The sequence below is a fragment of the Diabrotica virgifera genome, chromosome 7 (assembly GCF_917563875.1).
Source record: "Diabrotica virgifera virgifera chromosome 7, PGI_DIABVI_V3a".
In the NCBI taxonomy this organism is placed as follows: domain Eukaryota; kingdom Metazoa; phylum Arthropoda; class Insecta; order Coleoptera; family Chrysomelidae; genus Diabrotica; species Diabrotica virgifera.
Window position 1 is genome coordinate 68,307,939 of NC_065449.1, and position 12,193 is coordinate 68,320,131.

Below are 12,193 nucleotides of genomic sequence, written 5' to 3' on the forward strand. Positions count from 1 at the left end.
CGAAGGACCTGTAGGGGAAAATTTAAGGAGTTAGGATTATTAATGGTGGCAGGGCTTTATATATATGAGTGTTTACTGTTCCTGTTCAAGAATAGGGATAGGTTTACACATTCTGAGCCAAAACACAGCATACCCACTAGGTATGTAGGGTAGGGTGGGCCGAAAAAACTAAAATTATTTTTTTCAAGTCGTAATACCGCAGAAAAGTTGCGAATGTATGAGACTAAAAAGGGGTAAGAATTAAAAAAAATCGGTTTATATCTTCCGTTCGCGCATGAGCCATAAACTTTGCCGAAATTGGTAAAAAACTGATTTTTTGCGATAATTTTTAACAGATTATGGGCCGGTTGTTCGAACGCTAATCAACAATGATAACTATCAAATATTTAATTACTGTCACCAAAACTGTCAATGTCAACTTTTATTGGGTTGCTGAAAACATAATTGATTAAAATTATGAGATTAGTTAATCAATTAACATAGCAATTATTATCATAATTGATTAAGTAATTTCACATTATGTTTTCAGCAACCCAAACAAAGTTGACATTGACAGTTGGTGACAGTAATTAAATATTTGATAATGATCATTGTTGATTAGCGTTCGAACAACCGGCCCTAAATTTAGCGTGGATACGTTTGTAATAGCTCATTTTCTCATTCTTAATAACCATACTAACTAAATTTAACCGTGTTATTAAAATCTCTTAACATTTTCCGTTCACGCATAAGGCATAAAAATAGCCAAAATGTGACAAAATTGCATATTTCATACACATTTAATTTTTCGTAATTAAGAGTTTAGTTGAATGAAAATAATACTCACATATACATTTTGTTGAACTTGTATTGAGAACACTTAAAATAAACACACTTTAGACACATCATTTTCAGAACTTTAGTAGGCTATTATTTAAAAATATTGTTTGTGAATATAGAAAAAACCAAATTTTTTTACGAGATGCAAGTTTTCAATTTGACAATATGGTCCAATGTCCACCAGTCCATTGTCCATCCAGTCCATCTTGTATTATTTTAACACCTTTGTGCTATTACATAGTAGAAGGCACTTTGAACTGTGATTTCTGTGTAAAGTCCGGCATTGCAGACCTTGATAACAATGTTGTTCTTATGAAGCCGTCACGATTCTCAGCTCTGCAAACTTTTCCAGCGGCTTCTGCTACGAGTTTTACACATCGTTCTACTGCCTGTGTATGAACAGGAAATGCCTTTAATATTACATCCCAGTTAGGGGCTGAATCACTCTGAATAATTAATGTTATTTCATCATCATTTATATCTTTTAATAATGGAGGAGAAGATAAGTCACAGTCTAAGTAATGAATTATTTCTGAATAGTCTCGACATGCAAAATTTAGTTTTGGCAGTTTGAATATTCTAATGTTAGATCTTGTTTTATCTAACTCTCTAGCTGTCAGAATTCTGCGAAGTCCAAGCTCTCTTATATGTTTTCTGTTACCTTGTGTCATGGCCAACAATGTTCTGCATAGGCGAAAAAAGCATTACGCTCAATAACAGGGTCAACAACCCTGTTGACGAAATATAATTAACAATAACCCGAAATAAAATTAATTATTCAGAGTGATTCAGCCCCTAACTGGGATGTAATATTAAAGTCATTAACTGTTCATACACAGGCAGTAGAACGATGTGTAAAACTCGTAACAGAAGCCGCTGGAAAAGTTTGCGGAGCTGAGAATCTCGAGGGCTTGATAAGAACAATATTGTTATCAAGGTCTGCAATGCCGGACTTTACACAGGAATCACAGTTCAAAGTGCCTTCTACCATTTTGTACACTTTGGATATACCATATATTATAATTTAAAGCACTCGAAAAGCCAGGGGGGCCGTGGCCCCCCCTGCTCGTGGGTATGGGCGCCCATGCCTTCTACTATGTAATAGCAAAAAGGTGTTAAAATAATACAAGATGGACTGGACAATGGACTGGTGGATATTGGACCATATTGTAGAATTGAAAACTTGCATCTCGTAAAAAAATTTGGTTTTTTCTATATTCACAAACAATATTTTTAAATAATAGCCTACTAAAGTTCTGAAAATGATGTGTTTAAAGTGTGTTTATTTTAAGTGTTCTCAATACAAGTTTAACAAAATGTATATGTGAGTACTATTTTCATTCAACTAAACTCTTAATTGCGAAAAATTAAACGTGTATGAAATATGCAATTTTGTCACATTTTGGCTATTTTTATGCCTTATGCGCGAACGGAAAATGTTAAGAGATTTTAATAACACAGCTAAATTTAGTTAGTATGGTTATTAAGAATGAGAAAATGAGCTATTACAAACGTATCCACGCTAAATTTAATCTGTTAAAAATTATCGCAAAAAATCAGTTTTTTACCAATTTCGGCAAAGTTTATGGCTCATGCGCGAACGGAAGATATAAACCGATATTTTTTAAATTCTTTCCCCTTTTTAGTCTCATACATTCGCCACTTTTCTGCGGTATTACGACTTGAAAAAAATAATTTTAGTTTTTTCGGCCCACCCTAATGTAGGGCTCAATTTCCCTATACATAGGCTAGTCACAACAGAGAGAGGACCTACATATTTGTGTATAAAATTTTTTAACAAATTACCCGTTAGAATTAAATTGCAACAGAATTTTAATATATTTAGAACTGAAATAAAAAGCATTTTATTGGATTTAGTGTATGAGTTTTTAAATCACACATTTTAACTTTTAACTCATAGTAGTTGTAATTGTAATTTTGTATGTATACCCCATTCCACGAACATACGACCCTTTTGGATTATCGCGACAACGAATATTTTACTGTACAAAATATAAAGAACGAAAGTAAATTGCAAATTATATTGTTGTTTATTGGAGTAATTGTTAGAGCAAAATACTTTCGTACTTCTTATGTTGCACACTAAAATATTCGTTGTTGCGATAATCCAAAACAGTCGTATATTCGTGGAATACCCCATATATTACACACTTATTATTCAATTGTGGCAATTTGCTATATAAGTGTGTTGTTTATAATTTTTTTAATAAAAGATATTTTGAATTTGAATTTGAATCTAACTCTCCCAGCAAGAACTACAAAAGAATTAAGAAAAGTTGTGAAGGAAATTATTAAAGAAACACAGAAATGCAGATTGGAGCTAAATGAAGACAAAACGAGCAATAGAGGAAAAAAGAAGGACTTTAGTTTGAGGTCTGTAGTTGTTACAAAGAATCAGATTGATGGTTGGGACATGTAGAAATAATGGCAGTGAACAGAATGTCTAAATTAATTATGACCAGAAAACTAATTGGTTCCAAAAGAAAATGTAGACCCAGAACGAGGTGGATTAATAAAGTGGAGGAAGACCTTAAACACATGAAGGTAAGGGACTAAAAAAGAAAAACACAAAATAAAAGTAAATGGAGAAATATTGTTAATCAGGTCCTTATATAGTTAAGAATTTAAGAATAGTAGTTAAGAATTTTGTATATAGAGTCGAACTGGCTAATTAGAATACGGGTTATAGGAATATCCTGGTTGAAAGATTAGAAATTTGAGTCCCCAAAACGTTTTCTAGTGGCCAGTTATTAGAATATCCAGGTTATAGGAATACTTTTGCTTGGCACGGAGTCTATTCTAATAAGCGGATTCGACTGTGCTTACTTAAGTTTGAAATTGTAGTTAATCTTATTGTTCCGTCCCTCCACATATTTTTCTTTTATATATATATTTAGTAATTAATATTCTAAGTTTTATTATTATTCATTTTTTTTTGTTTAATCATGTGTGTGTATGCTACGTACTAATACGGTCCTGCACTACCCCCAAGCTAATAGCCACTTAAGAAATAGCTTGGCTTGCGATGCATATACACGCATCCCTCAGAATCGTATAGACATTCTTTATGACATGACATAGAGTTCAGTGCGAAATCACAGTTTTATCTAGTTTTAAAACAAAACCAGTGCCAAACCGCCCCCAGCCTTAGTCGACTAAGAAGAAGAAGAAGACAGCACATAAAGGTACCGTACATTATATACATCACACACATTTTAATTGATTAATTTTGATTTAACCCATTTTTAAATTATCATATAAACCAGCACCTGTTCTAACTAAATGTATTATTTCTAATTAAAGAATATATAATAACATTAATGGTCCTTCGAGAACGAATAGAGAAATTAATTAAACTATTAAAGTAATTAATTCAGTTAAAATAATAAAATTATAAAATTTCAAATTATTGAGTGCATTATTCTTCACAAAAGCTTTCGCCTACTTTCAGCCGAAGTCGCATCGCATCGACGCCGACGGGGCTATTCATAACATCTGTTTAGTTTCATGTCATTAAGGGCTGCAGGTTTTTAAAATTCATATGTTTGGGAGGTCATTTCAGATTTTTTCAGATACAAACATAAATATACGCATTCTTTTAAGGCAAATGTATATACAGGGGTGGCGTTTTTATAGTTTTGAATGTTGAATAAAGAAAAATATATTTTATTATTAATTCATATTTTGGTACATTATTATTATTTGTTTATATTTTAAATAACGTAAGAAATTAAAAGCGCAATATTTATTGAATACTTTATTTTAAAAATATTTTATGCGTAGATTTTCTAGTTACAAGGAAATATAAATAAATATATTGTTGTTTGTCTAATAATTCTGTGTTAATTTCCCGCTATACATTCTCAAATATAATAAATATTAAACATTATTGATACTTATTGAGTTTTCACTTTAAAAGTACATACTATTAACGATTAAACTTATTGAGAGCGTATCTTTAAAGGTTTAGTTAACAAATAATTTTAATAAAAAGATTTTATCATGGCAGCTAGAACACAAAATCGAGTCACAAGACTACGTGCCCTTCGTAATATTGAAATCTGTAAAATTAAACAAATTGAAAAGCTTGCAGATGAACTTTTAATAGATGAGTCTCTAATTCCAGGATTTCTATTTGCTGCAAAAGATTACGAAAATATTAATACTAGTTTTAATGATAAACATACTGAGTTAATTAATTTAATCGCTGTTGAGGAAAATGCTGATTTAGATGGGGAAGAATTAATTAGGTTCGAATTCGCTAATTCTATTAATAAAATAGCTTCACTTTATTTTAAACATCATTCAGCATTAAACATTGCTTCTAGTGGACCTCAGAATGTATCATCTGATTCACCGATTAGATCTAAACCTAATGTAAGTCTCCCCAGACTGAATTTGAGTATATATAATGGAGAGATTACCGATTTTCCTACCTATATTGATTTATATAATGCTCTTGTACATAATAATTCAGATCTTTCTAATATAGAAAAGTTTAGTTATCTTCTGCAATCACTTAGGGGAGCACCTTACAATTTAATTAAAAATATCAAGTTGCAAGATTCTAACTATATGATTGCATACAATACCCTAATTGATCGCTATGAAGGTAAAAGAGACTTATCTAGAGCATTATGGAAAAATATTCAGAATGCCAGTGCGGTTAAAACTGATGATCCTGTTTCACTTAGAAAATTGCTAGATATTTTCAATGAAAACTTAGCTTCTCTAGAAAAATTACTTTTTTCTCCCGCTCAATGGGACTTCATTCTAATGAATTTACTCATGGATAAATTGGACGAAGAGACAGTTAGGGCTTTCGAAATATACTTTGCTTCAAAAAATATACCTACGTATGAGGAAGTTTATAAGTTCGCATTGCAGCGTTGCACTTCATTGGAGTCATATAAAAGACAAGTAAGCAAAAATAAATCTTCCAGTTCAGATAATTCTAATAAGGTAAAACATTCGTCTCGTCAAACTTCTACATTTCTGACCAGTTCTGTCAATAATAAATGTCTCTTTTGTAATTCCGACCATCCTATATTTAAATGTAATAAATTTCTTGCTGAAACACCTCAAAAACGCTTCGAATTAGTTAAACAGAATAAATTTTGTGTAAATTGCTTGTCTAATACTCATGCCACAGTCAAATGCCTTTCGTCCAGAAGGTGTGCCCGATGCAGCAAAATGCATCATAGCTCTCTACATTTTGAGAATCCCAATGATCATTCTTCTTTAACTCATAACGAGGTTGCAAGTTCATCTAACGACCATGTGCCTTCTGTTTCCGCCTTATCAAATACTTTGACAAATAATGTCTTGCTAGCTACAGCTACAATCCATGTTCTTGATCGTTTTGGTAAAGCCCTGGAAGTTAGAGCCTTGTTAGACAGTGCGTCTCAAGCTAACTTCATTAGTAAAGAGTGTGCAGACAAATTAAGTCTCCCTAAATTTAATGCGGCTTTATCGATACAAGGTCTTGACAGGATGTGTACTCCAGCCAAATCAGGCATAAAACTAAACATTTCTTCGTCTTATGACATAAGCTTTCATTGCGAGCTAGATGCAATAATTCTCCCTCAGATTTGCCAAAACATGCCAACTGCTCCCATTTCCTTGGACAACTTGTCACATCTGCAACATTTGAGGTTAGCTGATAAAATGGCACATATTCCCGGCAGAGTGGACGTCCTATTGGGAGCCAACATTTTTCCGTATATCTTAACAGGGGGAATCATTAAAACTCGAAATGATCAGATATCAGCCCTTGAAACTAGTTTCGGGTATGTTTTGATGGGAAATATTCCACCCACAAACATTACAAACATCCATTCGTTTCTTACTGCATTCTCAACTGATGACACAGATCAGTTGGACGCAACGTTAAAACAATTCTGGGCAGTCGAGGAAGTGCCAGAAATTAAATCTTGTTCTCCGGACGACACGTTCTGCGAGAAATTATATTCTGAATCCACTTCTAGAAATTCAGAGGGCAGATTTATTGTAAGTCTCCCTTTTAAAAATGATATACCTTCTTTCGGCGACACAAAACGTTTAGCCTTACAAAGATTTAGCTCTTTAGAGCGCAGATTTGCCAAGAATGAATCACTTAAGATTCAGTACTCAAACTTTATTAGAGGATTCATAGACAATAAGTTTCTAAATCCTATTCAGCCAAGTGCGGCAATAAATAATGCTTATTATCTACCGCATCATTGCATTTACAAGGAGTCCAGTACTACGCCCCTGCGCGTAGTATTTGATGCTTCCGCACATGCTCCCACATTTCCGTCCTTAAATGACGCTTTATTTCCGGGTCCAAAATTACAAAACGATCTCGTAAAGTTGTTACTTAAATTCAGGTTTCATAAATACGTATTCACTGCGGATATTAAATCCATGTTTACTCAGATTCTTATTGCTCCCGATCAACAAAGGTTTCAACGAATACTTTGGCGTTTTTCAGAACAGGAATCTATTGCTGAATACGAACTCACTCGCGTTACTTTCGGTGTGTCTAGCTCACCATATCTTGCAATTCGTACTCTACAGCAACTAGTACTCGATGAATCAGACTTACCTGTAGCCTCGTCTATACTTCTGAATGATACTTACGTAGATGATGTGGTGACAGGAAGAGATTCTTTACAAGATAGTGTTGTCGCTATAAAAGAATTGATATCTTTATTAAATCGTGGTGGATTTGAGCTACACAAATGGGCAAGTAATGCTCCTCAATTATTCTCTCTTGGTGATATTCCTTTGGATAGTATTCTGCAGAAGTCTTTTTCATTCGACTTAGATCAATTATCGTTGAAGGTATTAGGGCTTGGATGGAATCCAACAACTGATAATTTCTTTTACAAAATTCTACCTCTCCAAACTTCCTGTACAAAACGAAACCTCTTAAGCCAAATAGCTCGCATATTCGATCCTTATGGGATTCTGAATCCTGTCACTTTGATAGTGAAAACTATTATTCAGCGTCTTTGGTTACTTAATTTAGATTGGGACGCAACTCCACCTTTGGAAATTACTTCAAAGTGGGAGCAATTTAAAATTCAATTGCCTTTACTCTCAAAGTTTTCTATACCTCGCTATATTCCGTTAAATGGAATTGTTTTCTGTGAGCTTCATGGGTTCTGCGACGCTTCTTTACGTGGATCTTCTGCGGTTACATACCTTCGTGTTTGTTATGACACAGGAGCCATCAAAACCTATTTTCTCCTAGCTCGAACAAAGGTGTCTCCTACCAGAGTTCAAACTATTCCTCGTCTCGAGCTCAATGCAGCCGTGATTCTTAGTAAATTAATGTCTTATTTACTGCAAACTCTTACTATCTCATTTAGTAGAATTTATGCATGGTCAGATTCGACTGTCGTCCTTCATTGGATTAATTCACAACCGTATAAATGGAAAACTTTCGTAAGTAACAGAATTTCTTATATTCAGGATAGGGTTGCTGCGAAACACTGGCGATATATTCCTTCGTCATTAAATAGTGCTGATCACGGATCCCGTGGACTTTTCCCTGAGGATTTCTTAAATACTCCTGCTTGGTGGGTGGGTCCGGAGTTCCTTCGCACTACTGAAGATAATTGGTCATGCTCTTTGCCCGATTCTATCGAACATGATGTGGAATTAAAACCGAAAAGTTGTCTTTTATCTTTTCCAACAGATGAATTCATCGATAATCTGTGTAATCGATTTTCTTCCTTTTCAAAATTAAAACGCGTCTTCTCGTATGTTCTCTGATTCATTGGTAATCTAAAATCAGCCAATCAACGAACCGTTGGAATGCTTACTATTCAAGAGCAAAGTAATGCCACTAATAAATTAATTAGATTAGTGCAACAGAGATATCTAAAGGAGGAAATAGAACAGGTTAAAGGTAATGCTGTCAAATTCAAATATTTGAAAAAATTGAATCCTTTCTTTGACTCACATGATCTTCTAAGAGTGGGTGGAAGACTTAGCCAATCAGAATTAGCATATGACAAGCGCTTTCCTCTTCTTTTGCCTTCCAAAGGTAACTTTGTCAAACTCCTCATCTCAGAAATTCATGTTGTACATCTTCATGCAGGCATTCAAGGTACGCACTTCGCCTTGTCACAAAACTTTTGGATAATTTCGTCCAAACGTGTTATTCGTAGTGTCCTTTCAAAATGTATTTCCTGTTGGAGACTAAAACCTTCGAATTATCAGCCACCCATGGGGGCTCTTCCCGACCTACGGATATCCAAAGTGAAACCATTTTCCTGCGTTGGCGTCGATTTTGGCGGCCCTTTTCTGATACGGGCCAATAAACTCAAAAATGCTAAACGCACCAAAGCCTATCTTTGTCTCTTTGTATGCTTTGCCACTAAGGCCTTGCACTTGGAATTGGTATCTGAGCTTAGTACAGAGGCATTTTTAGCCGCATTCAGACGTTTTATAGCACGTCGAGGACGTTGCTCTGTTGTATATTCCGATTGTGGAACAAATTTTGTAGGCGCAAAATCATATCTAGAGGACATTAAGTCACGGTTTGATAAAGACAACGTCATTACATGGCATTTAAACCCCCCTGCAGCTTCCCATTTTGGTGGATTGTTTGAAGCAGGTATAAAAAGCGTAAAAAGTCATTTGTATAGGGTCATAGGCGAGCAAGTTTTAACGTATGAAGAATTTAATACATTACTTATTCAAATAGAGGCTGTCTTAAATAGTCGTCCTTTATGTCCTGTCAGTAATGATCCAAATGATTTTTCAGTATTAACACCTGGGCATTTCCTGACATTGGAAACTTTAAAGATCATTCCCGATCACGATTACAGTGATGTTAATTTAAATCGATTAAATCGTTGGCAATTACTGCAACGATTACATGCAGACTTTTGGCGAAGATGGAGTAGAGAATATTTACATACTCTTCATCAACGCACAAAGTGGCATAAAAATGAGGGTAATCCTAATCTAGGTACACTCGTATTAATTCGTAATGAGACCAAGCCTCCCTTACAATGGCAAATTGGTCAAATTAAAACTTTAATTTTCGGCAAAGATAGTGTTGCTCGCGTCGCTATTGTACAAACCGCGAAAGGTGAACTTAGGCGACCTTTAGTGAAGCTATGCCCTCTACCATATATTGATTAAAATGCAAATATGCATTTTGGTGGGTGGGAATGTTCCGTCCCTCCACATATTTTTCTTTTATATATATATTTAGTAATTAATATTCTAAGTTTTATTATTATTCATTTTTTTTTGTTTAATCATGTGTGTGTATGCTACGTACTAATACGGTCCTGCACTACCCCCAAGCTAATAGCCACTTAAGAAATAGCTTGGCTTGCGATGCATATACACGCATCCCTCAGAATCGTATAGACATTCTTTATGACATGACATAGAGTTCAGTGCGAAATCACAGTTTTATCTAGTTTTAAAACAAAACCAGTGCCAAACCGCCCCCAGCCTTAGTCGACTAAGAAGAAGAAGAAGACAGCACATAAAGGTACCGTACATTATATACATCACACACATTTTAATTGATTAATTTTGATTTAACCCATTTTCAAATTATCATATAAACCAGCACCTGTTCTAACTAAATGTATTATTTCTAATTAAAGAATATATAATAACACTTATGATTATAATTTATAAATATCCCCTAGGTCTTTACGGGCCTGATGTACCAAAAAATAAAAAATATATTACCTGAAGATGATTGAAATTAGCACCAACTTGAAGACAAGCCTGTTTAATTTCCTCCAATGCCTTTTTTCTTTGTAAGATATTTTCATTTTGGTTAATATCTATAACACAAACAACATCCATCTGACTCTTGGTCATTGTGCTTCCAGTGTGCACTGTAGTCCCAGATATATCAGAATGTGATCCAACACTGTCTGTTATGCTGCGACATTCTACAAAAATGTTTATTTTAACAATATTATACACAGCAAGATTGCATGACATAACATTTTGTTATTTTAATGAATCATATTTCCATACCTGTTTCAGTTTCCAAGACCGTTGTTATTGGTGGAATAGGCATGTTTGTTTTATATTGCAGAAATAAAGTGCAGACTATCAGTATTTGAATGTAAACAGTGATATCTGATTTGCCATATGCAGAAGATAATCCAAGATAAGACCTGTTGTCGTCCACTTAGCTCCTTTCAATAACTCCCTCCTGAATACAAATTGTATAAATGGATCTTCTTTATCAAATTTAATTTCATTTTATTAAGTTTCAATTGAAGTTATAAATAATAATAAACTTGCATAATTCGATAGGACAAAATAATTCTTGTTGACATATCGAATGACATTTGTCAAAATGTAAATGTCATTTCGATTGTCATTTGTTTCGAGCTTCTGTCATATGTTGTATAATCCGTGTCAGAAGCTCGAAACAAATGACTGTGAATGAAAAGCCCTATACTTGTTCTATGCCACCAATGGACAGTGATAGTCGTGACGTCAAAACGTCAAAAAAAGTTTTCCAAACACGTTGTGCCTAGGTACACGCTAAAATGTACGCAAATAAAAAAGTTAAACTTCATCAAGCTAGTGACTATTTAGCGTGGGCAGTGACTGTATATTTTGATACACGCTATTTTTATATTTTTAGGGCCGGTACTTTATGTCTCCGTTAACAGCCGGTTCGTTAACCGGGGTTTAATCGGGACAGAAATATATGCATAAAATAGACATACACGCAATTATACTTATTATTATGTTCATAAATAATTATAATAATAATTACAATTGCTTTTATTACAACGCAAGAGGCCCTATCAGGTACTTTTCTGTCCCGATTAAACCCCGGTTAGCTAACCGAGGTTTAACCGGGACATAAAGTACCGGCCCTTAGTGTTTCTTTGATAGAAAAATATTTGTTATGTCGTTTAATTCTACCTAACTTTTCTATTTGCGTACACGTTAGCGTATACCTAGACACAACGTGTTTGGAAAAAATTTTGACGTTTTGACGTCACACTATCACGGTCCATATTTACTTTTGTTTTATGTCATGCGTCAAACGCACGACTTTGCGGCAAATATTGGAACTACTTCATGGGCCATCAAATATCAAATCATACTTGTTCTCTATTTGTTTGTCCAACAAATACTTGTTGGACTCACCATGCAAATGTAAGCTAGGAAGTTGATCTTCCTAGGGATCTTCAAATCACATTCGTTTTGTTTCAAAAACTGTATTTGAATCCATTTTATCTAAGTCAGGATTTTTTATTTGCTAGCAATCAGATTTACTGACAAAAAGATAAAGGCATACTGACATGACATTTGATGAATGATGATGACAATTGACAAATTATAATGACACTCAGACTCA

The 12,193-nt window shown here is 34.2% G+C and overlaps 1 protein-coding gene across 3 annotated transcripts in view; it reads right to left on the reverse strand.

The window, feature by feature from the left end:
* LOC114325202 (mitogen-activated protein kinase kinase kinase 15) overlaps positions 1-11,157 on the reverse strand; it is a 166,081-nt gene extending 154,924 nt beyond the window's left edge. For all 3 annotated transcript variants that reach the window (XM_050656826.1, XM_050656825.1, XM_050656824.1), the window contains exons 1-2: positions 10,846-11,157; positions 10,549-10,757 (exon numbers count right to left, since the gene is read on the reverse strand). In XM_050656826.1, coding sequence (XP_050512783.1) covers positions 10,549-10,757; positions 10,846-10,888 — 252 coding nt within the window. In that variant the 5' untranslated portion in view covers positions 10,889-11,157. The remainder of the gene's footprint in view (positions 1-10,548; positions 10,758-10,845) is intronic.
* Positions 11,158-12,193: the final 1,036 nt, after the last annotated feature.